The 27921-nt window shown below is 53.1% G+C and overlaps 1 protein-coding gene across 1 annotated transcript; it reads right to left on the bottom strand.

Annotated features, from left to right (window-relative positions):
- Positions 1-2791: 2791 nt before the first annotated feature.
- FOXL3 (forkhead box L3) lies at positions 2792-7100 on the bottom strand. Its single transcript, XM_054656343.1, has 4 exons — positions 6930-7100; positions 6388-6556; positions 5525-6146; positions 2792-2981 (listed from the first exon to the last, which is right to left on the bottom strand). Exons 1-3 carry the CDS (start codon positions 7034-7036, stop codon positions 5721-5723), a joined length of 702 nt encoding a protein of 233 aa, XP_054512318.1. The 5' UTR covers positions 7037-7100; the 3' UTR covers positions 2792-2981; positions 5525-5720.
- Positions 7101-27921: the final 20821 nt, after the last annotated feature.

Here is a 27921-nt window from a genome sequence, read left to right as displayed (position 1 = left end):
TTCAGACAATTTGCTGACCCCTGAGCTCAGACCCCTCCGCACAGGCACGTGACCCTCTCCAAGCCTCACGCGTGCCCTGGGGGGTCGTGTTGCTGGCTCCGTGGGGTCCTGGGGGGTGAGTGTTCTCCGAACCGTGCCCAGCACATGGAGAGCCCTCGGCAAACGCCAGCCCTTCTTTCCACCAGGATCAGGGTGTCCTCCTGGGCTGACCCTGGGACACTGGGCCTGGGCTTGCTGGGATGTGGCACAGTCATGAATGACACGACCTCCCCATCTATCTCTTCCCCTCAGAGAAGCTTCTTTCTCGGGACCCTGTGAATTTACTCATCATCTGTGTGCAGGGCGCCCACCGTGTGCAGGAGAGGAAGTGACCCACACGTAGGAATTCTCAAGATTGAATGTGCTCCATCCACTCCCTCCCAGCACCTCCTCCCACCACCCCGCAGCCCCACGTCCCGTCATCCACGCGTCCACTCCCTCCCAGCACCTCCTCCCGCCACCCCGCAGCCCCCGTCCCACCATCCACGTGTCCACTGCCTCCCAGCACCTCCTCCCGCCACCCCGCAGCCCCCGTCCCACCATCCACGCGTCCACTCCCTCCCAGCACCTCCTCCCGCCACCCCGCAGCCCCGCGTCCCGTCATCCACGTGTCCACTCCCTCCCAGCACCTCCTCCCACCACCCCGCAGCCCCGCGTCCCGTCATCCACGCGTCCACTCCCTCCCAGCACCTCCTCCCGCCACCCCACAGCCCCACGTCTTGTCATCCACGCGTCCAGTGCCTCCCAGCACCTCCTCCCACCACCCCGCAGCCCCCGTCCCACCATCCACGCGTCCACTCCCTCCCAGCACCTCCTCCTGCCACCCCACAGCCCCGCGTCCCGTCATCAATGCTGGGGCAGGCATTCTCAGTAGGCACTTACTGTGGGAACTCAGCCTGACCAAAGACCCTCAAAACCTTGCTCCCCTGAGCCCCATCTTTAGTGGAGTTTTGTCAGTGAGACCCTCAGTCTAGCCCCAGGGGTGGCCTGAGGCACTGGACACGTGCAGCTATTTCAGGTGCACTGGCCTGAGTGCAAAGCACAGTCTCCTGTGTCTGATGAAGCCGTGGGTGGCCCCCAGACTCCTGGCAGCTGGGGGCCAGCTGTGCTCGGGGAGGGTGGGGGGGCGGGGAGGGGGCAAGAGGGACCAGGCAGGGCCAGGAGGGGCATGGGGAGCCAGGAGAGTTGGGGGGGTTCAAGTGTCGGGGGGAAGGCTGGAAGGGCTGGGGGTCCAGAAGGGGCCTGGGGACCTGGGGGTGACACAGAGCCAGTAAGAGTTGGGGGTAGAGAGGGGCTGGGGGGAGAATGGGAGGGGCTAGGAGGCAGAAAAGACCCAGGAGGACCAGGAGGTGCCAGGAGGACCAGGCAGGGCTGAGGGCACCAGGAGGGGCTGGGCAGGACCTGGGGGAGGCCTCTCAGAAGAATCCAGGCGGGAAACACCCAGCTGTGTCCTGGTGCCAGTCCCAGCCCACCAGGGGCCATGTCCTCTGGCCCCTCACAGCCCAGGTGCCATCCTGAGGAAGTCCTTGTCCCCTGGCCTGCCAGTCAGATGGGAGGGGGCCATGAGGAAGCTGACAGTGCCCAGGGGCAGACCACGGTGTCCCAGGGAAAGAGGCAGGGAGTCCAGGGGCTGCTTCTGGGAAGGGAGGTGCCCAGAAAGCCGCCGTGGCCTGGGGACTGCAGGGAGCCATCAGGCCTTTATACCCCAGGGAGCTGGCCCCTTCCCTTTCTGGGTCCCAGGGCCAGGCAGATGCACCGGGGCATGAGGTGGGAGCAGAGCTGGGCCAGGGCCCATGAGTCCAGCTGAGAGCCTCTCGCCTGAGCCCTGGATGGTGCTGTGCACAGCCTGTGCCACGGGCAAGGAGCCTCGGACTCCAGTGGGCAGAGGACCCTGCCGAGGACACACAGTGGCACGACTCCTGCCCGGTGCCCCTCTCTCCCAGGAAAACCAGCGCCACTACAGACCTCCAGGGCAGCTGTCCTGGCTGGGCGACACTGAGGAGGGGCTCATGGAGACCCCCACCCTCTGCACACCATCCTCACCTTCCATGAGCACAGGAAGGAACTGGCCAGGAAGAAACACTTGGGGACAGGAGCAAGAGTAGTGTGTGGTGTATGCTGAGGCCACATTAACCAAGGCCAAGCGCCCAGACCATGGGAGGTGATTGTCCTTCTGGGCTGTGCAGGAGTTCGACATATCAGAAGGAACAGGGACAAATGGAGGCGGATGCAGGAGCTGCATATCAAGGGCTGAAGAGACAGTCAGTCTGGCCTGGACTTGGGGGCCGGGCGGGCATAGCTCCCTGCCTGCACCTCCCTCCAGTCACACTGGCCTCTGGCTCCCAGCACAGGGCTTGGCACAGGCTGCCCCCTACGCGGAATGCCCTTTCCTCCTGGCTCGTTGTTCCAGCTCACCGTCACGGCCTCAGCTCCCAAGAGCCCGGCCTGGCCATGCGCTTTGCACACTCAGTTATCCTCTGCTCAGCGCCCTGTGTGCTCCCTTCCTGACACATCCGGCGCGGGGCTCTGCAAGCACGCAGAAGCCGCCTGTCTACTTCACGCGTGTGCTGTGGGGCTGCAGTCTGGGCCTCTTGGGTTCATGGTTGCGCCCCATCTCCTAGCTCAGGGCTCACGAATGTTTGCTAATGAATAAACAAGCAGCCCCCACCCTGCTCAATCAAGGACGGAAGGAATTTGAAGAGGAAGGAGGCTTTTCTCTCTTCTTCCCCAGGAGGCAGACCAGGGGCCAATGGACAGCAGATTCCAAGAGTTTTATTTCAGCTGGGTGCAAAGGGCAGGTGTCAGCCCAGGAGGGCTCTCTGGAGGGGTGCTGCTCCGCTATACCCAGCAAGTCAGCAGTGGGGAGGAGGGGCTCATCTGTGGTCAGTTTGCACTCAGGGACCTGGTGGTTGCTCTCAAATCTGCCGCTGTCCTGCTTCCATCTGTGGGAGGGAGGGATAAACGTGGCTGGGATTCTCCACCCTCCAGGAACTACCGGGGGCCGACCCCTCATTCCTGCGACATTTGGTGGAGGAGCCTCTGCCCAGCTTCTGCGAGAAGGGGCGCCCTAAAGTCTCGGGAAAAGGAGCCCAGGGCCCAGGTGCTACCCAGCCTGGGAACTTTGGTCCCAAGCACAGTCATTTGCACACGCCGCCCCAAACGTCTGCTCGGCTGCACCTCCCAGCTTTGTTAATGGAAGCCTGGTGATCCGTAACCCACGTGTGGCAGACATCTGCTCGGGGGTAATGCGGGGGTAATGTACATATCGATGATCAATCAGCGGATTTACAAGAAAGGCATAAAGTATTTAATTATAATTGCGTTGGGCAAGCGTGCGTGGTGGCGGCGACATTTGAATAGGTCACAGCCAGCCCTCGCCCCGTTTTGTTGCTGGTATTAAATGCCATTCACTCTAAGGGCTGGGAACCTTTCTGAAGTTGCAGGGTGTCATGCACTGGCAAATTGAAAATGTCCCTTTGCTTTTAAAAATATGATTGATATCCTTTGCAAAACAAATGCTACACCTCATAGTACACAGATTTCCCCCGGTGCCGCCCTTGCCTCTCCCAGGCGTCGAGTCTACTTTTGGCCGCAAATATATCCTCAGAGAGGATGAGCTATGAAGACCTTGACTTATTTTGAGGCCTCCAAGAGTGTTTAGGAAAAGGGGTTTTGCTGTTGTTGTTCCAAATCAGGCTTTGCTTACCAGAGCAAAGTGCAGGAACTCAAAAGACAAAATGTAAATTTTATTTCCTCCGTTGGTAGCAGAAAAATATATCTTCAGATACTTTCTTTGCCATATACTTATGTATGGGCGCATCTGCCTCTTATGACCATCTAAATTATATCTTGTATAATTTAAATCTATGCTTTTAGCACAACCAGCAAAGGGATATAAATAACAGGAGTACAGACACAGGTCACACACCACGATACACACAGACACACACACACACGTGTACACACCATGCTGGTAGCCTGTGCAAGCCAGCATGGAGGGGGTGAGGAGCCAACCCGGAGCTGCATGCCTGTGATGCAGGTTCCCATCTGTGAAACAGGCGTGAGAGCCGCAGCGCCCATATCCTAGGATCCTACACCCGGTGGGCGGCGGGAGCACCAGGAACGTGGCTGCTCTCCCAGCAGAGAGTTCTGGAAACCAGAAGCTGATATTTGCAAAGGAGAGGTGTCCACATTGCAAGCCTCATTTCCACTTCCAGGAACAGGCATTTGAGGCCTTCTCCCTGGCTGAAGGGTGCCCTTGTAGGCAGAGGCTGCGGTTGTCCGGGCTTGGAGGCCAGGGAGTGGGTGCATCACCACGGGGCCAGGGGTTCACAGCGTCTGTCAGCAACAGCCTTCCTCCCTCTTCTCAAACAAAGACCCAAACACATGGAGTCTATTTACAGGGCAGGTGAGTGGGGGAATACTTGGATTCTTCCGAATAGAGACGAAGCCCGGGCCAAGCATCTTTTGCATGTTCTGGTCTGTCTCTGCAGCCCGCCTGCCTTCACGGCCGCCCTGCCCCTGTTTTTAAGGGTCCGACAGAGCAAGACTATGTAATTCCCAAACGAGACAGCCAGCCGCGTTGGGCGTGTTTTTGCCATTCACAAAATTAGCCAATCGTTGTCACCGAGCGAATCAGATTAGGTGTAATCCATACTAATGTTCAAATTAAGTCACTGAAAGCAATTAACTCTGCAAAAATGGGCTGGTGAAAAATGATAAGGCTGGTCAAATAGTTTCACTGTGCATAACTGTGTTTTTAGAATGCCCGTCTCTGCACAGTAATTAAAACGTTTATGTTTCAAGCGGAGTGCACCCACCTCGGATACTTGTAACCGTGCACTGAGAGGTGTCACAGGAATTTTATCAACAGCCTGCTCTCTTGGGTGCCTGATTTTTTGGGAATCCAGTTGATGGAAGGTGCCTGAATCAGGGCTTACTCCCTGCTCTGAAGAATCAAGAAATTTGGACTTTGCCCCAGTATCATCCCAAATCTGGGCCCCTCCTTCCCACCTTGCCTTTCTCCCTTCTGGTATAAAAAGCACAATGGATTTCTTAAACTGTCACCAAAATACTCGGCTGACACAACAAGATACATTTGTCACTTCTGATCACACCACCGCTAGCACGGACACCATCATCAGCCTTGGGGTGACTAATTCGTGGGGCCGATTGCCATCTCTCTTCACGGTTTGTGCCTTACCACTATTATTTTAACCATGGGGACGACGTGAACCAGCCCACTGACCGCACACTGGGCACTTGTGGCTTATTGGGGTGTGGCTGCCTAGAAAACTCGCCCTCAAGTGACTGAGGAATGAAATATCTCCCGGCTCCAGGGAACATGACCCTGTGTTTATCCCTCAGAGCAAGAGCACTAGGCCAGTCCAGAGCAAACCCTTAGGTAAAACCGGAACCCAGTGGGGTTTTCCCTGCAAGAGAACTGTTTTCCCAACAGGTCAAGTCACAGCCTCACAGTCTATACCTTTAAGGAGCTCCACCTCCGCCTGTGCCCCCAGTCCAGGCCTGGTGTGGCACCTGACCTTCTGTCTGCAGGAGAAATTGTAGGATTTGCCGAACCCTGGCTTCCTTGGCTCAAGGTGGGGCTGGAATCGTCTTTCCAGGGAGGGTCCGGGGAAGACCCCAGACTGAACTGCAGGGGCCTCCAGGGTGGCTCCACATCACATTGTCCAAAAGTGGAGTCCCACGTTCTCCGGCCGCGGGTATCTGCCCTCTTGTGCGAGGCAGGGCTGCTTGAGCCCAGGGAAGGGGTCTGGGGAGGACAGGATGTAGTCGATGCTGAACTTGAGGTCCCGGGGGTGCTCCTTCCCCGGGGGAGCGGGGCTGGCGGGGGGCTCACGGCCCGGGGCGCCCTCGCCAGCGCTGTCCGGGGCCAGGCGCCCCTGAGCGGCGGGCGGCTCGGGCGGACCCGACGGCCCCTGGGCGCCCCCCGCGCGCGGACCCCTCGGCCCCTCGCGCTTGGGGCCGCGCCGCCGCCGCCGCCGCCGGTAGTTGCCGTTCTCGAAGAGGCCCAGCAGCGACTCGCAGCCGCCCGCGAACGTCCAGTAGTTGCCTTTGCCCTTCTCGTGGCCCTCGGACCGCGGCACCTGCGCGCGCGGAGGGAGGGGCTGGGAGCGGCTCCGCTGCACGGTGCGCCCGCCCGCCTTGTCCCCTCGGGGTGCCCTGGACCGGGGCGAGGGTGGCGCACTGCGCAGGTGGAGGCGGCCCCGTGGGCTGAGGACGGACCTCCCCGCAGCCGCCGCGGTGCCCTCCCTTCCCCGCCACCGAGGCCCTGGCGCAGGTGTCGCCACGCGGGGACACCCGGGGCCCGTCGGGGGCGGCGCTCACCTTGACGAAGCAGCTGTTGAGGGACAGGTTGTGGCGGATGGAGTTCTGCCAGGCGCGCTGGTTGGCGCGGTAATAGGGGAATTTGCGCATGATGAAGTCGTAGATGCCGGACAGGGTCACCCTCCCCGCGGGGCTCTGCTGAATGGCCATGGCGATCAAGGCGATGTAGCTGCGGAGCCCGGGGGTCAGGCGGGGTCTCCACCAGGCAGCCCCCCGTCCTTCCCCGCATCCCGCAGGACGCCGTGGGGCGCAGAGGCGGAGGAGCGAGGCGGTGTTGGGGAAAGTGTCCCCGCAGCTCGCGGTCCCCGGCGCCACCCAGACCCCAGAAGCTCTTTCCCGAGCTGCGGAGGCCCCTCCCCGCGAGGCCAAGAACCCTCCCTGGCTCTCCCCAAAGTAGGGACAAATGCGTCCTTTCTCCGAGCTCCGCCGGAGAGAAGAAAACTCCCCCACCCTTCCTTCGCCCGAGGCAGGTCCCGGCTACCTGGGACCCCTGCAGGGGGGGTCACTGTCCCCCAAACCCCCAGCACCGCCCCCGCAGTCACCTGTACGCGGGCCGCGTGAGCCTCTTGTCTTCGTCGGAGCTGCCGGCGGGGTAGTCGTCGGCGTCGTAATTGAAGCAGTTGTAGGGATACTGCGAGCTGTCAAACATCTTGGCGCGCCCGGCGCTTGCCGGGGGTCCCGGCTGCAATTGCCGCCTCCTCCGCGCCGCCCGCCGGCTTCGCGCAGAGTCCTCTCCACGCGGCCCAGCAGCGACTGCACTGCGGGCTTCTCTCCGCCGGAGAGGGAACCTGGGCTCCTGGGGTCCCCCGCCTGCCCCCACCGCGTTCTCTCGCATCCAATCCCGGCGCGGGGGAGGCCCCAGCCACCGGTAAAGCGGCCGAGGGGAGCGGTGTGGGGCGTCTCGGTGACCCTCTGACCGCCTCGGGGGGAGGGAGGAGGAGGCGGCGCGCTGGGTGGTCCGACGGGCGGGGCGGCCCCCCCTACCCCGCTCCCTTCCTGGGGCGCTCAGGGCAGGGCTCGCTCCCTCCCCGTCCCTGGAGGCAGCTTGGGGTGTCCTCGCAGGCTCCCTGCACTGGCGGAAGTCTCCTCGGAGCGCCCCGGTGCCGTGCGCCCTGGTCCCGTGCGCCCTGGGCGCGCCTGAGACTCGGTGGTGCTTTCCGGGCGCCGGGATCCCCGGGAGGACCCTTGAGTCTCAGCAGAGAGCACAGCCCGGAGTCGGCGTCGGAGACCAGGACTGTGGCCCCCTCCGCCACCTGCACTGTCCGCCGCTCTCCACCCCAGAGTGGCCGGGGGGTCCAGGCCAAATCCGTGGGGCCCGGCGGGCGTCTCCCGGCCTTGGTCAGTGGGTCAGCTGAGCCAGTGCTTTCTGCAGCGCCCTGTGCTCCCGTCCAGCGGCCTCTCAGTGCCTGGAAGTGAGTCCCCGCCAGGGCCCGGAGGGAGGGGGACTTCCCATCCGCAGAGTCGCCGCTTCACGGGTCTCCTCTGGGTAGAAGCTCCGTTTTAGGCGCACGCAGAGGGAAGAGAAGAGAAGCCATCCGCGTTAGGAAATTCTGGAGAAAAGTAGAGAGGCGGGATCTTACGGGAGTAGGGGGTTTTGTTTCACAGTAGACATGAGACTGAATAGTATTTCCAGGAATAATCTGCAGAATTCTGACCGACAGCCGTGTCTGTGAGTCGGCCTGAGGCCAGAAAGCCCGGGATAGATACAGCCTTCACCAGGAAATGTCATCTTCACAGCAGCACCTTCAGCTCTGAAACGACCCAGACAGCGGGGCCTGGGGGCTCATACTTGAAACCGCAGCGCTTTGGGAGCCCGATGTGGGAGGATCACTTGAAACCAGGAGTTAGAGACCAGCCTCAGCAGCAGAGTGAGACCCCTGTCTCTATAAAAAATAAATGAATGAATGAAGTTGTTAAAATACGAGGTGACTCATGCTGCTTGTACCCAGCTGGCCCCAGGGGTGCCTGGAGCTGTCGCTGGCCTTGGTAAAACCGCATCTGCAGGCGGGCTCAGCGCCCCTGGGGTCCCCCTTGGAGGAGAAGCCTGGCACGTGGGGGTGGGCACATGCAACTCCTCCTTCTGCAGTGGGCACTGTGGCTGCCTGGCCTCGCTCGGGATCCGAGTCACACTCAAGCTGAAACACACTTCAGTGACTCCGTATTGTCCCCTTAATCGGATGTTAAAACTAAAAACGCGGCCAGCACGGTGGCTCACGCCTGTAATCCCAGCACTTTGGGAGGCCGAAGCAGGTGGATCACGAGGTCAGGAGATCGAGACCATCTTGGCTAACACGGTGAAACCCCATCTCTACTAAAAATACAAAAAAAAAAAAAAATAGCCAGGCGTGGTGGTGGGCGCCTGTAGTCCCAGCTACTCAGGAGGCTGAGGCAGGAGAATCACTTGATTCCCACACGTGCAAGGGAAACAGAGCCGGCGATCAGCCAGTCGGGAGCTGCAGCCTGTTTTGGGGATGTTCTCAAAGACCAGCAGTGAATCTCACAAATCCAGCGGCTCTCAGACACATCCAGCGAAATGTGTGAGTTCTAGACAACACGAGCAATAAGACGCCATTAATCAACCCCGAAAATAGAAGAGTGACTTAGGTTGTTTCTGATGCATATCTACGTGGCAAAAATATAAAATTGTAATCTTGATAAACATCAAATCTATGTTTGTATTTGGCCTAGAGGGGATAGAGGAGGATGAAACTGGTAGGGAACATGGGAGACTTCAGGGTTATCTCTGTAATATCTGGTTATGTGTTTTTTTGTTTGTTTGTTTGTTTTTTAGACGGAGTTTTACTCTTGTCACCTGGGCTGGAGTGCAGTGGTGCAATCTCGGCTCACTGCAGCCTCCGCCTCCCAAGTTCAAGCGATTCTCCTGCCTCAGCCTCCGGAGTAGCTGGGACTACAGGCGCCCACCACCATGCCCAGCTAATTTTTGTGTTTTTAGTAGACACGGGGTTTCACCATGTTGGCCAGGCTGATCCTTGAACCCTTGAGTTCAAGCAATCCACCTGCCTTGGCCTCCCAAAGTGCTGGGATTACAGGCATGAGCCACTGCACCCAGCCAGGTTATATCTTACTTGTACATTTTTAATTAAAAGCAGTTTTTGTTGCAGAAAGCTTATAAAATAGAAGAAGGTATAAAACATCTCCTAGAACTCCGTGATTCCGAGCTGGCCGCTGCTCACACTGTGGTGTTTGTGTTTCTAATTCTGGAGTGTCAGTGCTGTTTGTAAACTGCCATCATAGAATGTGGTTCAAAAACTTGATTTCTGATGTCTATGGACTGTTGAATGTGTCAGAATTCATTTATCAAACATAATGAAATGTATCTGGGGAGCACGTAATGTCAGGAACCTCATAATATGAATAATCACCTGCCAATTTCTAACTATAGATTTATTAGTGCTGAATTTCCTTAGACATCAGACACATTTTTTTTTTTTTTTGAGATGGAGTCTCGCTCTGTCACCCAGCCTGGAGTGCAGTGGCGCGATCTCGGCTCACTGCAAGCTCTGCCTCCCGGGTTCACGCCATTCTCCTGCCTCAGCCTCCCGAGTAGCTGGGACTACAGGCGCCCGCAACCACGCCCAGCTAATTTTTTGTATTTTTAGTAGAGATGGGGTTTCACCGTGTTAGCCAGGATGGTCTTGATCTCCTGACCTGGTGATCTGCCTGCCTCAGCCTCCCAAAGTGCTGGGATTACAGGCGTGAGCCACCACGCCTGGCCATCAGACACAATTTTTAAAAAGAATATTAGGAAAATACTTAGGAAAAGTGTCTGCTTTGCTGGAGTGCTTGCTCTTTCTTCAGTATTTTTTTAGCCATTCTCTGAACTAGACAGTTACTAGGGAGGCATAAATTCTCAAAAATAAAATCAGCTGATATTCTGAAACCACATAATTCAAAGTGAGGAACTATTTTCTAGGAATTGATTTTTTATTTTATTTTTTTAAGAATAGAAGCCTGGGACACGTATGGTAGCAAATGCCTGTAGTCCCAACTTTTGGGAGGCTGAGGCAGGAGAATGGGGTGAGCCTAGGAGGTCAAGGCTGCAGTGAGCCATGATTGTGACCCTGCGCTCCAGCCTGGGTGACAGAGCAGAACCCTATCTCTTAAAAAAAATAGTTTTAATGGAAACAATAGAAGCCTTTGAGGTTTGCTCATCTGAGCGCCCACCAGCCTCTGACCCTGTGAGCTGCCCTTCCGACCTGACAGCCACACAGCCACCTGGACCTTGGGTCGGCCTGGTCTTCTCCCATCGGTTCTGCTGGAACTCATCAGAGCGAGGAAGGAGCCTGGATCTTCTGCTTCTGCCTCACTCGTGCCTGATGCGTGGACGGGCTCAGGGAGAAACAGAGAAATGAGACACACGTCGCTTTTGCGGCCCAGCCTAGCCAGCGTCGGAACACGTTCTGCGTCCCTGCATTGACTGTGCTCCTGGCAGCCAGCATAGACAAGGACATCAGCATCCCAAGGTTCTCCTTGTCACGGAGTCGCTGCTGCTTTAACATCAGAGGCAAAACACAGCGTTTACAAGGTCTCAGACTTCAAAAATTCTCTACAGAATCCTGCATTTTGGTGTCAAGAGCCGCTAAAGAAAGAGCACAGCCCATGACATCAACTCTGCCCTGGAAATGGGGCCGGCAAACCTCCTGCGAGCCTCCTGCACCTGCCACCAGCATCTCACACCAGCTCCTTCTGCTGAGAACGCCTTTCCCGACGGCCCAGTAAGTGCCCTCACCTCTCCCCATGACATCAACTCTGCCCTGGAAATGGGGCCGGCCAGCCTCCTGCGAGCCTCCTGCACCTGCCACCAGCATCTCACACCAGCTCCTTCTGCTGAAAACGCCTTTCCCGACGGCCCAGTAAGTGCCCTCACCTCTCACCTCTCGCTGGCCTGGGAGAGTCACCCTCACCCCCGGTCAGTCACTCCCGCCGGGAGGATAAGATCTTCTCCCTGGAAATGCCAGGCTGGTGCCGGAAAGGGAGGTCAGCACTACCCAGACCCCGAGGACTGAGGCGGGAAGGGGGTGGCCCCATGTAAGAGTCAAGGGTCTGTTAAAGAAAGAGGGAACAGAGTCCGGGTGCCCCAAAACAACCACGTCCACCACAGTGAAATAAATTGGGGAAGTTTCTCTCCTGCTGAAGAAAGAGCCATGAGTACACATTCATAAAAATTGCCAGCGTTAGACTTGTTTCTTTTGAGAATTTTTAGGGGAGGGGCCTTATCCTCTCCCAGGGAAAGAGACTCTTGTAGATGGTGAGTGGCATCATTGCTTTTCACGCCTGTGACTCGGGGCACTCCTCCTGGGTCACACATGTCAGCAGAGCAGAGTGAGTGGCGCAGTGCGACCCGACCTAGCTTAGGGTACTGTCCGAGCCCCGCTCAGCGGACCCCAGATCATAAAAGCTACACACAATGAACACAATAAATCCCAGCCACAGCCCCAGGGGAAGAAAATGAAATAAGGCCGAAGTCTAGGAGGAATTTCCCCTGACCGCTTCATCACAGGGAGGTATTTGCAGACCTGCCTGGAGACCCCACTAAGCATGCTTTGGCCCAAAGAAGAGTGAGGAGAGTCCCTGCCCCTTTCTGTCCCCACGCTGGGACCGGGCTGCAAAACCAGGATGTGTGCTGGCCTATGCCCTGGTTCTGAAGGAGCCAGCACCCTAGAGGGAGCCCGGGGCCTTGCCCGCCTTCCCTTCCAGGGCTCCTCCCCAGGGCCAGCTGGGTGCAGAGCAAAGGGGCCTCGCAGAGACCACACAACGCCGAGTGCTCGCGAGTGGCCCACGACGACCCCCACCCCACCGTGCTCCCCAGTCTCAGCACCCTCATCTCTGTGACAGGTCTAATTACGTGGGTTAATTAGACCTGTGTAATTATTAACTAGTTGTCTCAGCCGGGTTGTCTGACTGCAACATGAAGTGTCTAACACTGCGTAGCCCACGGTAGGCGTTCGGGAAGCAGCACAATGGCTGGCATCCCCTCGGCTCGCCCCAGAAGGGAGGGAGGGCGAATTCCGACTCAGGCAGGCAGAATAAACTCAAGGCTTGGGTGAGCCAGGCTGGGTGGTGGTGGTCGCACTGATCTCCAAGGGGCGGAATATCATTGAAATAGCTTGGAGAGGTTTCCCTCCTGCTGAAGCAAAGGCAGCCATGAGCACACATTTATAAAAATTGCTGGCATTAGACTTGTTTCTTTGGAGAATTTTTGAGATGGGCAAGTATGACTGTAATCAGCTGAAATGCTGAAACCACACAATTCAAAGCGAGGAACTGTTTTCTGGGACCTGATTTTTTTTTATTTTAGAAAATTCGGCTGGGCACCGTGGCTCACGCCTGTTATCCCAGCACTTTGGGAGGCCGAGGCGGGCGGATCACCTGAGGTTAGGAGTTCAAGACCTACCTGGCTAACATGGTGAAATCCCGTCCCTACTAAAAATACAAAATTAGCTGGATGTGGTGGTCGGCACCTGTAATCCCAGCTACTTAGGAGGCTGAGGCAGGAGAATCACTTGAACCTGGGAGGCAGGGGTTGCAGTGAGCTGAGATCATGACATTGCACTCCAGCCTGGCTGACAAGAACGAAACTCTTTCGAAAGAAAGAAAGAAAGAAAGAGAGAAAATTCGTGCTTCCCTAGGAGCCATCTAGTTCAGAGAAGGACAAAAAAACGGAAGCAGGAACAAGCTCCCCAGCAAAGCTGACCCTTTTCCTAATGATTGTCCTAACGTTTTCCCTGATTGCCGGAGGACGTAAACTCAGTGAGCCTGGTGTATTCGTTCACAGTTCCTCCTCATTTCTAGCACACAGATATTAGGACACACGTTTAAAGATCATTTCTAAAGGGCTGCTGAGTCTGGAGATTGTGTAATTTGACTAGGGGATGTCGACCTCACCTTGGCTTATATGTTAAAGACATAATCAATAGACCACATGTCAATATATTAATGATGCTGGTAACCGTGACTGCCCCTTCCAGTGGGCAACACGGCTGTCGGCTCAGGGAGCACAGTCCGTCTATCCAAGCTTCCAGTGAAAGAAAGTGTTTACAGAGGCATGTCTCAGTCTAAAGCAAACGTTTTCTGAACCTCGATAGCTGAGCACTTGTCACAGGCAGCCGTCTGGGAGGGGAACACGCGTGGAGCCGCTCTGGCCGAGGGGTCCAGCCGTCGGAGTCAGCATCTGCTGCCAGGTTCCTTTCCTTACTGAGTCTTTAGAAAGAATGGAAAAAGCTTAAAAGCATTTACTCTTCGAGGATCCTTGACTATACGGAAGCCTATTTAAGGGTGCGTGCTCTGTAGCACTGAAGGGACACACCGTGTGCGTCCTCGATGCGGAAGCGATGGAGGCTGGCCATCCTGACACGCAGGTGCGCCCGAGAAGGTGGGGCGGCCGGGAAGGGGCGCCAGGAGGGGCCGTCCACGTCCAGAGGAGGGGTCCATGGTTAACAGGGCCCCGGGCAGACAGGGTGGGGATCTGGGTCCCCTTAGGAGAGTGAAGGTGGCATTCTGGGAGGAGGGGCCAGCAGCCCGATGCCCACTTGGCGGCAGCGCCTCCCCCAGCGCTCAGCAGGACAGGCCTCAGGGAGTCTCCGGAGCCGGCCCCACAGAGCCAGGTAACGGGACGCCCATCAGACGTCTTCGCTGTGAAGATGGAGTGTAAGCAAGGATGATAAACATTTAAAAAATAATTTTAACTTTTATTTTAGGTTCGGGGCACGTGTGCAGGCTTGTCACGTGGGTATACAGAGTGATGCTGAGGTCTGGGGTACAATTGATCTCATCACCCAGGTACTGACTACCCAACAGTTAGATTTTCAACCCTCACCCCCTCCTTCCCGCTCTGGGAGTCCCCACTGTCCACTGTTCAACCCTCACCCCCTCCTCCCTGCTCTGGGAGTCCCCACTGTCCACTGTTCAACCCTCACCCCCTCCTCCCTGCTCTGGGAGTCCCCACTGTCCACTGTTCAATCCTCACCCCCTCCTTCCCGCTCTGGGAGTCCCCACTGTCCACTGTTCAACCCTCACCCCCTCCTCCCTGCTCTGGGAGTCCCCACTGTCCACTGTTTAACCCTCACCCCCTCCTCCCTGCTCTGGGAGTCCCCACTGTCCACTGTTTAACCCTCACCCCCTCCTCCCTGCTCTGGGAGTCCCCACTGTCCACTGTTCAACCCTCACCCCCTCCTTCCCGCTCTGGGAGTCCCCACTGTCCACTGTTCAACCCTCACCCTCTCCTTCCCGCTCTGGGAGTCCCCACTGTCCACTGTTCAACCCTCACCCCCTCCTCCCTGCTCTGGGAGTCCCCACTGTCCACTGTTTAACCCTCACCCCCTCCTCCCTGCTCTGGGAGTCCCCACTGTCCACTGTTCAACCCTCACCCCCTCCTTCCCGCTCTGGGAGTCCCCACTGTCCACTGTTCAACCCTCACCCCCTCCTTCCCGCTCTGGGAGTCCCCACTGTCCACTGTTTAACCCTCGCCCCCTCCTTCCCGCTCTGGGAGTCCCCACTGTCCACTGTTTAACCCTCGCCCCCTCCTTCCTGCTCTGGGAGTCCCTAGTGTTTACTGTTTCCATCTTTATGTCCACTAGTACCTAATGCTTAGCTCCCATGTATTAGTGAGAATATGCAGTATTTGTTTATTTGTTTTTCTGTTCCTGGTCTTTTTTTTTTTTTTTTTTTGAGACAGAGTCTCGCTCTGTCACCCAGGCTGGAGTGCAGTGGCGCGATCTTGGCTCACTGCAACCTCCGCCTCCCGGGTTCATGCCATTCTCCTGCCTCAGCCTCCCAAGTAGCTGGGACTACAGGTGTGCACCACTGTGCCCAGCTAACTTTTGTATTTTTTGTAGAGGCGGGGTTTCATCATGTTGGCCAGGCTGGTCTCAATCTCTTGACCTTGTGATCCACCCACCTCGGTCCCTCAGAGTGCCTGTTCCTGGGTTAATTTGCTTAAAATGACAGCCTCCAGCTCCATCCACGTTGCTACAAAGGACATGATTTCATTCTTCATGACTGTGTAGTATTCCACAGTGTACACACACATTTTCTTCATCCAGCCCACTGTCAGTGGACACCTAGGTGGATTCCGTGTCTTTGCTCTTGTGAATAGTGCTGAGATGAACATATGAGTGTGTGTGTCTTTGTGGTAGAAGGATTTATCTTCTTTTAGGTGTATACCCAGTAATAGGATTGTGGGTTGAATGGTAGCTCTGTATTGTGTTCTTTGAGAAATCGTCAAGCTGCTTTCCAGAGTGGCTAATTTACATTCCCACCAACAGTGTTTCAATGTTCCCTTTTGTCCGCAGCCTTGCCAGCATCTGTTGTTTTTTGACTTTTTAATAATAATCGTTCTGGCTGGTGTGAGACAGACTCTCCTTATGATTTTGCATTTCTAATGAGTAGGGACATTGAGCATTTTTTCATATGTTTGTTGGTTTCTTATATGTCTTCTTTTGAGAAGTCTCTGAGTCTTTTGCTCACTTTTTAACGGTTGTTTTTTGCTTGTTGAATTGTTTACGTTCCTTATAGACTCTGGATATTAGACCCTGGCTGGATGCATAGTTTGTGAACATTTTCTTCCATTCTCTAGGTTGTCTGCTTACTCTGTTGATAGTTTCTTTTGCTGTGCAGAAGCTCTTTAGTTTAATTGGGTCTCACCCAAGTTTTCTTCTAGAATTCTTATAGTTTGAGGTCCCACACTGAAATCCTTAATCAGCCGTAAGTTTTGTGTATGGTGAAAGGTAGGGGTCCAGTTTCAATCTTCTGCGTACACCCAGCCAGCTATCCCAGCACCATTTATTGAATAGGGAGTCCTTTTCCCATTGCTTATTTTTGTCGACTTTGTCAAGGTCAGATGGCTGTAGGCGTGCGGCTTTGCTTCTGGGTTCTCCATTCTGTTCCACTGAGAACATCAAACTTTTGAGGGACGTGGTGTCCAGGAAGAGAGACAGCAAGTTCATCATGAGAGGAACTGACCCTGGAGGTCACAGGATGAACAGAACACACACAAGAGAATTTACCAACAAGCGGATTTAATATTACTAGAGAGTTAGAGAGGACATGACATCCGTGAGGAACGGGGCCTGCCCGACGTCCCTGCTGATCTCCCAGCCATAGATGCTCACTAGCTGGATACGCAACCAGCTCCACCCTCCCAGCTGATGCCATCCGTGGAGCAATGCACCTCCCCTCCTGAGCCCCAGCCAAGCTGTAGTTTCAGAGGGAAACAAATGATGGCTCTTGACTCGAGTCACTAGGTTTGCGGGGTGGTTTGGCACAGCAGCGGACAGCTAGTGCACCAGTACAGTGTCAAATGGAAGTCACGTGAGCAGGCATTCCCACCTCCTGGGAGGAAAATCTTCCAATATTTAATGAGTGGTGCAGGATCCCACAGGAATTGGCCAGTTTGGGCGGCGGGGAAGGGGGAAGGCTGAGCAAATAAAGTTGCAGACGTGTTCTGTGGATGTCTTTGGGGCCGTCTTGAAAACCCTGCCTGACACATACCCAGGAACATACCCTTGCCCATTTTCTAGTTCCTCACCAAGACCCCCCAGCTGCTTGCATACAATAATAACAAGAAATTATAACAATTGCTGGCATTTCTGACATAATCTCATCTAATGTTTTGCAGCAACTCCACGAGTAGGAACTATTGTTATCCCATCTTATATTGGGGAAACTGAGGCACGAGCAGTGAAATAATTTGCCCAAGTTTGCAGAGCATGTAGGATGGGTCAGGACTTGAGACCCCGCTGGTGGGTCTTTGTGATCCTGGAACCGAGCTCTTCGAAGCTGCGCCACCCCCGCCCACCTGGCTCATCCCAGGGGTGTGAGTGGATGTCCGTCCACCCAGGCCCCACTTCTGGGAAGCTCAGAACTGACAAGGGCCTTGGACTGTCTCCCGCCTTGGGAGGGAAAGGGAGCATTATCGTCCTGTGTCTCACAAGGAAGAGGCTTCCATAATGGTTTGGCTTTTGATGATTTCTATTCCATTGCTCCAATCCTGAATTTGGAGGAGAAGGTGTGTGGTCACGGGTGAGGGCCTGTTCTTGACTCTGACAATGGCAGGACTGTGTCAGGACGTGACGAACAAATTCAACAGCAACAGCTATAGAATGAGAACTGAATTGCTACCTGTCAAATTGGTACAGGAAATAAGTGCAAATAGAAATTATTAAGTAAAGCAAAGAGACAAAAAGAAACAAAACTACAAAGAAACACAAAATGTGAAACTACAAAACAACATATATATAAAGGCAAACCTCAGTTTTGATAATAAATATAAGTGTTTTAGATTCCTCATGAAAATGAGAAGAGAAAAGTTATGCACATGCACGAAAGACTGACTGAAGTGTTATCAGGCAAAGGTAAAGAAGGAAAAATCAAAGTGCTGATCTTAACATCAGCATAAAATTAAAGTAAAAAATATTGAAGGAGTCATTTTACATTCATAAAGTAGATACTCTTCAGTGAAAACATCACATTCTCTTTCTGAATTACTTAGTTCTCAAAAATATAAAGCAAAAATGATTAGAAATAAAGGGAGACATCAACAGAAGGCATGTATGGTGAAGAAATCTTCAAGTCTTTCTCAGCCTTTCAGGGATTTACTAAATTAAGACAAGTAGGCTCTATTGTTGAATTATTTGAATAATTAATAAATTCAAATAAATAAGTATATAGAAAACTTTGTCATCTACAAATAGCACATTTCTTATATAATATTAAATGATGTACTCGGCTAAAATAACCGAAAACACCAAAACCAAGCCAACCTCGGTTGTGTCAAATGCAAATATAATGCATTCTACCTCTTCAAAGTAGAGTGCAATCAGAGTAGGCTCAGTGTGAAAATGCCTCATCCACTAGAAATTAAGAAGCACTTGGTTAAACAACAGTTGGATTAAGGAGCTAATTAAGATGTAATTTTAGGCTTTTTAATGAATATTCTAAGTGTAGCAAAAGTCAATGCAGATTCTTAAATGTTTTCATTATTAAATAAAAATATTACATTGAATTAATTAATCATTGAACTAACAGAAGTGCACAAGCATAGATACATGTTTTTATTTATAATTCAAACAACAACCTTTAGGAAAACAGAAAGGAAGAAAAAAAGGCCAAAGCAAAAACGAATACTTCCTAAAATCCAGAGAACCAATAAATGAATCAAATATCTAATTTGGGGGTGAAAAGAAAATCACAACACATGAAATAAAATCAAAGAATTTGGGCAGTGGGGTAGGAGAAGGAACACCACCCATAAAACAATTCATTGATAAATTGAATTTTGCTAAAATTTAAAATTTCTGCTTTCAAAAGACACTGTGAAAAGAATGAAAAGACAAGCCATAAACTGGGATAAAATCTTTGTGAGCATATATCTGAGAAGGGATTTGTATCTAGAATGTATAAAGAACTTTCCAAACCCAGCCATACAGACATCAGTGAAAAAGCTAGAGTAGGGAACCCTGAATCCATCTGTCTTCAAAAGCAACGAACAAACCAGCAAAAACAATCAGAACCAACTTTCTTAGAACTCTGCACACTAATCAAAGCTTGCAGCCGCCAGGGGAGTGCGTAATCAGGAAAACACAGCTGAATCTCAGTAAGGAAGCTTTGTGGCCTTTTCACTTACCCTGGGCCCATCCACCACTCACCAGCTTGAGGCCTTGAAGACAACAGCACACATTCCCAGCACAGGCGTCTAGCACCAGCAGAGGAGGGGACAGACTTTAGGATGCAGTTGTGTTGCAGGAAAGGGGTCCCGATCCAGACCCCCACAGAAGGTTCGTGGATCTCATGCAAGAAAGAATTCAGGGCAGGCCCATAGAGTAAACTGAAAACAAGTTTATTAGGAAAGTAAAGTTTATTAAGAAAATAATGGCTACTCCATAGACAGAGCAGGCCCGAGGGCCACTGGTTGCCCATTTTTATGGTTATTTCTTGACGGTATGTTGCACAGAGGGTGGATTATTCATGCCTCCCCTTTTTAGACCCTTTAGGGGAACTTCCTGACATCAGCCATGGTATTTATAAACTGTCACAGCGCTGGTGGGAGTGTAGCCATGAGGACGACCAGAGGTCTCTCTCACCACCATCTTGGTTTTGGTGGGTTTCGGCCAGCTCCTTCACTGCAACCTGTTTTATCGGCAAGGTCTTTATGACCTGTATCTTGTGCCCACCTCCCATGTCTCATCCTGTGACTTAGAATGGCTTAACCATCTAGGAATGCAGCCCAGTAGGTCTCAGCCTCATTTTAGCCAGCTCCTGTTCAAGATGGGGTTGCCCTGGCTCAAATGCCTCTGACAATTGCTATATGGCTCCCGGATGGACAGCCTCAAAGGGCTTGCCTTTCCTTCACGTAACTTGGAGCTCTTAAGTGTCTCCCTATAGGGCATTTGTTGAAACATTTAAAGTCAAATGTATTAGTCACTACTGCCTGGGGCAAGGGATAACCATTGGGGCAAACAATAGATTAGCCGTAAAGCTTGGGAGGAAAGACTGGGGATTGAGATGCTTTGGAGGATATAGATTTTGAGGGTTTTTGCATATTCTTTGGAATCTAGAAGTCCAGGCGCATACCCAGGAGTGTGTACAAGTTTAGAAAAGACCTGAGAAGGCTCTACATGATCACCTCTGGCTGACCTTCAGCTTCTGCACAAGCAGGAAACGAAGGCTAAGGCAGAGTTGAAAATTGCCTCAGTGTTGAAGGCGTGCCCCTGAACACACACAGAGCCCTCCATTCAGAGATTGGGAGGTATATTGCCCATGTGTGTGCTGTGTTTCAAGTGTTTAAGGAAACCTCTTGTCAATGAAATTTTACAGAAACCTCTGTAAAATATTTGAAGAGATTTATTCTGAGCCAAAAATGAGTGACAGTGGCCCATAACACAGCCCTCCAGAGGTCCTGAGAACATGTACCCAAGGTGATCATGTGCCCAAGGTGAGTGGCTACTCCATCACACCGGGTGCAGCAGGGAGGCACAGCTGGGCTGCACACCCCATGTAGCTGGTGGGAGCCTTGCCCTCCTGGGCGGGGCTACAGCCACTCAAACTGCAGCTGTGAATCCGAGCCTCCCTGTCCTCTTGGAAGGGCCAGGAGCAGGCAGGATCTGCATACCTGGGTGCAGTGGGAGGGAGGGAGCCTTCTTGGGCCCCGGAGGGTACAGGCTGTAGAGATGCCCAGGGCCTGTGCCTTGGAGGGTGGCTGCAGCTGCACCTGGGGAGCTTCTGCCCCACCCACTCAGAAGGGGCAGGGACCCTGCTAGTCCATGGCTCCTGCCTGCTCTGTAGAGTGGGAGGCCCAGGTCTGCAGTCACGGTCCCTGCAGGCTCCGGTATCTGCTTCCACTGCCTGGCCTCTCTCTGCTCTGGGTGCCTGTTCTGATCTCGGAGTGGGGTTGGGGCTGAGCCCCAGGGGCCACGAATGGCAGCAGGAGGCAGATTGATTCCTGGGTGGAAGGGGTGGGTCCCCAGTAAGGCCCCACCTTCAGCCAGGGAGACCCTGAAGGCTGGAGACTGGGCTGTTGGCCCCCTGGACTGGAGTGGGGACCCATAGTCCTTCTTCCAGGCCCACCCACGGCCACCTGTAGATCAATAATCATACACTTGCCCCCTCTGAGGTCCATACAAGCCCTGGGTTCAGCCAGAGCAGGGCAGAGGACGACCAGAGGACAAAGAGGGCAGAGCGACTCTGGAACAACCAGCTGCAGAGAGGAGCCACCCTCTCCAGGGCCCCTTCTCCGCTGAGAGCTGCAGACATCGGGATGACCAGTTGCAGAGAGAAACTACCCCAGGGCCTCCTGTCTGCTGAGAACTGAGCACTCAATGGATGACCTGCCTACAGAGGGGAGCTGCCCTCTCCAGGGCCTTGTCTCTGATGAGAGCTGAGTACTTGAGGGGATGACCTGCCTACAGAGAGGAGCTACCCTCTCCAGGGCCTCGTCTCTGATGAGAGCTGAGCACTCAATGGATGACCTGCCTACAGAGAGGAGCTACCCTCTCCAGGGCCTCGTCTCTGATGAGAGCTGAGTACTTGAGGGGATGACCTGCCTACAGAGGGGAGCTACCCTCTCCAGGGCCTCGTCTCTGATGAGAGCTGAGTACTTGAGGGGATGACCTGCCTACAGAGGGGAGCTACCCTCTCCAGGGCCTCGTCTCTGATGAGAGCTGAGCACTCAATGGATGACCTGCCTACAGAGGGGAGCTACCCTCTCCAGGGCCTCGTCTCTGATGAGAGCTGAGCACTCAATGGATGACCTGCCTACAGAGGGGAGCTACCCTCTCCAGGGCCTCGTCTCTGATGAGAGCTGAGCACTTGAGGGGATGACCTGCCTACAGACAGGAGCTACCCACTGAGGGTCTCCTCTGAGCTGATGTAACACTCAGTAAACCTCCTCTTCATTTTGTTCACCCTCCACTTGTCTGCATACCTCATTCTCCCTGGATGCAGGACAAGACCTTGGGCAAAGGTGCCACCAGCCACAGAAGTTTCTGGACACCTCAAAGAGTCCCTAACACTTGGTTTTATACATGTTGGGGAGGCATGAGACAGCAATTGAATACATTTGAGAAATACATTGGTTTGGCCAGAAAGGCAGGACAATTCAAAGGGGGTCCTCAGGGGCTTCCAGGCTATAGCTAAATTTAAACATTTTCTGGTTGACAGTTGGTTGAGTTTGTGTAAAGACCTGGGATCCACAGAAAGGAAATATTCAGGTTAAGATAAAAGATTGTGGAGACCACGGTTTTTTTGGAGTCTCATAATGGCTGCCCTTAGAGACAATCAATGACAAATGTTTCCTATTCAGACATTTACAAGGTGCTAGACTCTCAGTTAATCTCTTCAGGATTGGGAGGGCCTGGAAGAAAAAGATCTAGCTACGTTACTAGAGAGTCTCTACAGATGCAAGATGTTCCCCCACAAAGGACGGCTTTGCACGGCCACTTCAGAATATGGCAAAGAAACAAGTTTTGGGGTAAACTATTTTTATTTTCTTCTTTGTCACATAATGTAATGCTAGAGTCAGATTGGAAAGTAAGCCATGATACACAGGGTTAAATAAAACCCATCTGATGAGAATTTATGGTTTGTAGGGCATGATACCCCAGGTCCCTTAGACAGAAATACGGGCAAGATAAGAAAAAGCCAGAGTTTAGTCCTTGCTCTGTGGAATCACTAGCTGAGAGTGAACTCACAGAACAGAGACTTCACTGACCACACACAGCATAGAACACAGACTTCATAAAATTCACTCAGAAAAGTCACTAAATAAACAGAAATACTAAAAATAAGCAGCAACAAAATAAACTGAAACCAAAAAAACTACATAAGCAGCAATCCTTTGGTTCCAATTGTTTTTGCCAGTTTATTCATTGCTTTTATGAACAGATGGATTTTGGAGTTCCCTACTCCAAATGTGGGGAGAGAGGAGATTTTCATAGCTGCTACATCATAGTATTCCAAATGTCTACTTTTCAGCAAAAAATTACAAGGCATGCAAAGAAACAAGAAACTATGGCCCATAGATGCTAAAGGAAAAGAAGAAAAAGATCAACTGAACCTCTCTCTGAAGAAGCAGAGACATTAGACGAAGACTTTAATCAACTATTTAAAGTATGTTTAGGAGCTAAAGGAAACAGTGGGTGATAACAGAAAAACTTCAACTGAATTAAATTTAAAGAGTTTAATTGAACAATGAATGATTCACACATCAGGCAGCCCCCAGAATCACAGCAGATTCAAAGAGGCTCCAGTGCAGCCACGTGGTGGAAGAAGATTTATAGACAAAAAAAGGGAAGAGAGGTACAGAAATCAGAAGTAAGGTACAGAACGGCTGGATCAGTCACAGCTTGGTGTTTGCCTTATTTGAACACAGTTTGAACACTCAGCAGTGTGTGAGTGGTTGAACTATGGCTGCTGGAATTGGCCAAGACTCAGCTATTGTTACAGGTGCAGATTCCTAAGTGAGGTTTTCAATCTTGTCTACCTGTTAAGCTAGGTTGCAGTTCATCCACAAGTACTCAAATATAGAAGTATGGAGTCCTTCTCAGGCCATATTTAATTGGGTTTAACATGGGCAAAGAAAGAAAACCAGGAGAATAATGTTTGAACAAATAGAGAATTTCAATAAAGAGATAGAAATTATGAAAATTACCTGGCTGGGTGCGGTGGCTCACCCCTGTAATCCCAGCACTCTGGGAGGCCGAGGTGGGCAGATCACGAAGTCAGGAGATCGAGACTATCCTGGTTAACATGGTGAAACCGTGTCTTTACTAAAAATACAAAAATTAGCCAGGTGTGGTGCCGGGCGCCTGTAGTCCCAGCTACTCGGGAGGCTGAGGCGGGAGAATGGCATGAACCTGGGAGGCAGAGCTTGCAGTGAGCTGAGATCGCACCACTGCACTCCAGCCTGGGCGACAGAGTGAGACTCGACTCCATCTCAAAAAAAAAAAAAGAAATTATGAAAATTACCCAAACAGAACTTTTAGAGATGAAAACTAAAATAACTGAGATGAAAATTTCACTAGAGAGGTTCAATGGCAGATTTGAGCAGGCAGAAAAAGAAAATCAGTGACTTGAAGACAAGTCAATTGAGATTATCCAGTTTGAGGATCAGAAAGAAAAATGAATAAAGAAAAATGAGCAAAGCCGGAGAGATCTGTGGGCCCTGACGAGCCCCTAACTGTGCATAATAGGAGACCCAGAAGGAGAGGAGAGTGAGGAAGGGACAGAGGATACCTGAAGAAATAATGGCCAAAAAGTCACAAATGAGATGAAATACATAACTCTACACATCCGAGAAGCTCAGTGAATTCCAAGTAAGGTCAACTCAGAGATCCTCACGAAGTTGTCAAAGGCCATCGAGTCCTGAAAGCAGAGAGAGAAATGCGTCACAGCCTGAGTGGGTCTGTGGTTTGGTCCCTTCTGACCACATGGTGGCTCTTTCTGTCATGTGGAGTCATTCTTATTTTTTATCAAGAGCTTACAATGTGGTCGACGTGGTTGGGCTATGCCAGTGAACAATAATGGTAGTAAAAAACCTGCCCTGTCTTCCATCTTCATGGGCTTAGGTTCTATTGGAGGAGACAAATTATTGACCAAAAGGTGACTAGACTAAAATGATAATCTAGGTGAGAAAAGTACTACGGGGAAAGACATATAGCAGGGTCACGGGTCCAGGGTGTGTGTGCCTGGGTGTGTGTGTGCACACGAGTGTGTGGGTGGTCATGGGCTGGCCACAGCAGGCTCCCTGTGTGCCTGGGGGTGTGTGTGCACGCATGGGTGTGTGGGTGGTCATGGGCTGGTCACAGTAGGCTCCCCCATGAGATGACATCTGTGCACAGACCCGAAAGACGGGACGCACCAGCCATGCGAGGCTGAGGGAGGCACAGGGCAGAGGGGTGTGCGGGTGAATACCCACTGACCGAGAAGCAGCCGGGCCTGGGGCTGAAGGAGAACCGGTGAGAGGAAGAGAAGCAGGATGATCTTAGTACGTGGACCGAGGCCACCTGCAGAGGACCCCGAAGGCCTTTGTGAAGACTCTGCCTCGCCCTCGTGTGGGACGGGGATGGTGCCTGAAGCAGAGTGGGGTGTGATCTGCTCACAAATTTATGGGTCCCTTGGACTGCAAGCTGAGGAGGGGCTCTTGTGAGGGTCACTGTGCAGGCCGCTGGGATTCAGAACCAGGAGGTGACTTCAGGGTCTGGGAACGTGCAGGGTGGGGGAGTGGAGGGAGGGGCTGTTCTTCCATCTCCAGAAGTGGAGCTCAGCACGTGAGGGGTGCTGGGGGAGGAGAAGAATCAGGGGAGTTGTTACTGATGATGAGGGAAGGCTGTGTGGGGAGAACCTTCTGTGGGGGAGAGTGCAGGATCAGCTTCAGCGGAATTTGGGATGTCCGGCAGCCATCCCAGGGAGAGGAAATCTGGGATGCAGGCACGTGGACTTGGGAAGTGTTTCTGGAGTGCTCCCTCCCCGCTCCTCCCTGCAGGGGCCTCAGATGCCACCCCTCCTCCACATCCTCAGCCGTGCTCCCTCCCTGCTCCTCCCTGCAGGGGTCTCAGACGCCACCCCTCCTCCTCCACATCCTCAGCCGTGCTCCCTCCCCGCTCCTCCCTGCAGGGGTCTCAGATGCCACCCCTCCTCCACATCCTCAGCCGTGCTCCCTCCCCGCTCCTCCCTGCAGGGGCCTCAGATGCTATCCCTCCTCCACATCGTCAGCCGTGCTCCCTCCTCGCTCCTCCCTGCAGGGGCCTCAGATGCCGCTCCTCCTCCACACCTTCAGCCTCTGCCTGGGAGGAGAGGGGAATGGGCGGGCAGGAGCTCACCCCTGTCCCTAAACAGGGCCCTGAGTTGTGCGTACACATCTTTTCCTCCAGACAATTCATGAAGACGGTGCACACTCTCTTATACCCACCAAAAAGTGTAAAGAACAGTGCAGTGAACACCCACAAATGCTTCAGCTCCTAAATCCGCCAGTCATGAACATCTTGACTCACTTACTTCACAGAAGAGCGGAGTTTGCATAAAATGTATTTTTTTCTAATTATACTCTGTGGGTGAAATTCCATCCCCGAGCCGAATTTAGACATCTTCTTGAACTCCTGGTGAGTATTTTTTTGCTGAAACATTTCAAAGTGAGCTGCAGATGCCATTACACTTCATCCTGAAGGCCTCAGCCTGCCTCTCCCAAGGACAAGCACGCTCTCCTCCACGGACACAGCGCCAGGCCCAGGAAATGGGATGTCAACACAATCTTATCACTGACGTAGAGCCCATAGGCAAATCTGTCCAGTTATTTCCAAAATATCCTTTGAAATATCCTTCTGTTTTTATTTTTATTTATTTATTTTTTGAGACAGGGTCACCCAGGCTGGAGTGCAGTGGGTGCAATCATAGCTCACAGCAGCCTCCAAGTCCTAGTCTCCGGGGCTCCTCCCACCTCAGCCTCCTGAGTAGCTGGGACCACAGGTGTGCACCACCGTGCATGGCTAATTTTCTAATTTTGGGGGGAGATGGGGGTCTTGCTATGTTGCCCAGGCTGGTCTCCAACTCCTGGTCTCGAGCAATCCTCCTGCCTCTGCCTGTGAAAGTTATTACCATATTTGTAGATCCAGGTATTCACAGATCACACATTATACTGATCGTTATATCAGTTTGTTCTCCTCTAATCTAAAACACGCCCCCAACTTTGTGTGTGTGTGTTTTGTTGTTGTTGTTTGTTCTTTAAGCAGGAAACTCCATTTTCAGACTTTCAAACTTTCACTGAGAGGAATTAAAGAATGAACGAATTTCACCCAGGCTGAGCTGACCTTGAGGAATTGTGGCACAGGTCTCTGGGAATGACAGTGGCAGCTGGCCAGCCTGGGTGGCCGTGGGAGGTTCTGCCTCCGGGCCAGAGGGCAGGAGAGGCCGCTGGGTTTGGGGAGGCTGGAGGTGGGGGAAGATGTCCTCGTCCACTCTGCCAGAGACTTAGGGAAGGCAGAGGTGGGCTTGCCTCCTTACAGAAACTTCTGACAGGTCCCAGATTACACAGTGGGAACTTCCCTAGTGCCTGGGAGGCAGACACCCCAGCCCCACCCCATGCGGAACTCACAAAGGGTGTTTAGAAGACCAGACCATGACTCTGGGCCCCTTGGCCAGCTGGAGCTGGAGCTGGCAGGAGGTCTGAGAGATGGCCCGGGTACCACTGTGGGTATCCTCGTTCTCACTTCTGGTCCCTGTGGGGATCAGGCTCAGAGGCCCTGACTTACAGCTAAGAAAGATGGGCAAAGCCGGGCACAGTGGCTCATGTCTATAATCCCAGCACTTTGGGAGCCCAAGGCCGGCAGATCACAAGGTCAGGAGTTCGAGACCAGCCTGACCAGCATGATGAAACCCCATCTGTACTAAAGATACAAAAAATCTGCCAGGTGTGGTGGTGGTGATGCCTGTAATCCCAGCTACTCGGGAGGCTGAGGCAAGAGAATTGTTTGAACCCGGGAGGTGGAGGTTGCAGTGAGCCGAGATCGTGGCATTGGACTCCAGCCTGGGCGACAGAGTGAGACTCTGTCTCAAAAATAAATAAATAAACAGAAAGAAAGAAAGGTGGGCGAGGAGAGGGTGGCTTTGCCATGGCTGCCCCTTGCAGGTTCCACGGACAGCTGCTGGGTGAATGTTTCCCATGGATGCCATGTGGCAGAGGAAGGACAGGAGAGGGCCAGGAGAGTGGTCAGCAGTGAGAGGCCAAGTTTGAGCTCTGGGCTCCCTGGGCTAAGACAGGCTGCCGCGGCCACCAGGAATGGAGGGGGTCTCTGTGAGCCCTTGGGCAAGGAGAGGTGCAAAGAGCTAGCACATGACCCCAGGAGAAAGGAGGGTCTCCAGAAACCTCCAGAACCATACCACAGAGGTGATGACCCCAGGAAAGAGGAGGGTCTCCAGACACCTCCGGGACCAGACCGAGGAGGAGATGACCCCAGATGAGAGGAGGGTCCCCAAACCCTCCGGGACCAGACCGAGGAGGAGATGACCCCAGATGAGAGGAGGGTA

Source organism: Pan troglodytes, chromosome 6 (assembly GCF_028858775.2).
Source record: "Pan troglodytes isolate AG18354 chromosome 6, NHGRI_mPanTro3-v2.0_pri, whole genome shotgun sequence".
Classification (NCBI taxonomy): Eukaryota; Metazoa; Chordata; class Mammalia; order Primates; family Hominidae; genus Pan; species Pan troglodytes.
The sequence above is the reverse complement of the archived record's forward strand: the minus strand, read 5'-3'. Positions and strand labels throughout refer to the sequence as shown.

Bases quoted from the DNA above. Each gene is read 5' to 3' on its own strand.
- FOXL3 (XM_054656343.1), bottom strand. From the start codon at position 7,036: ATGTTTGACAGCTCGCAGTATCCCTACAACTGCTTCAATTACGACGCC. The intron at 6,557-6,929 runs GTGACTGCGGGG...CGGGCTCCGCAG, and splicing joins CTCACGCGGCCCGCGTACAG to CTACATCGCCTTGATCGCCA. The intron at 6,147-6,387 runs GTGAGCGCCGCC...CCGCGCGCGCAG, and splicing joins TCAACAGCTGCTTCGTCAAG to GTGCCGCGGTCCGAGGGCCA.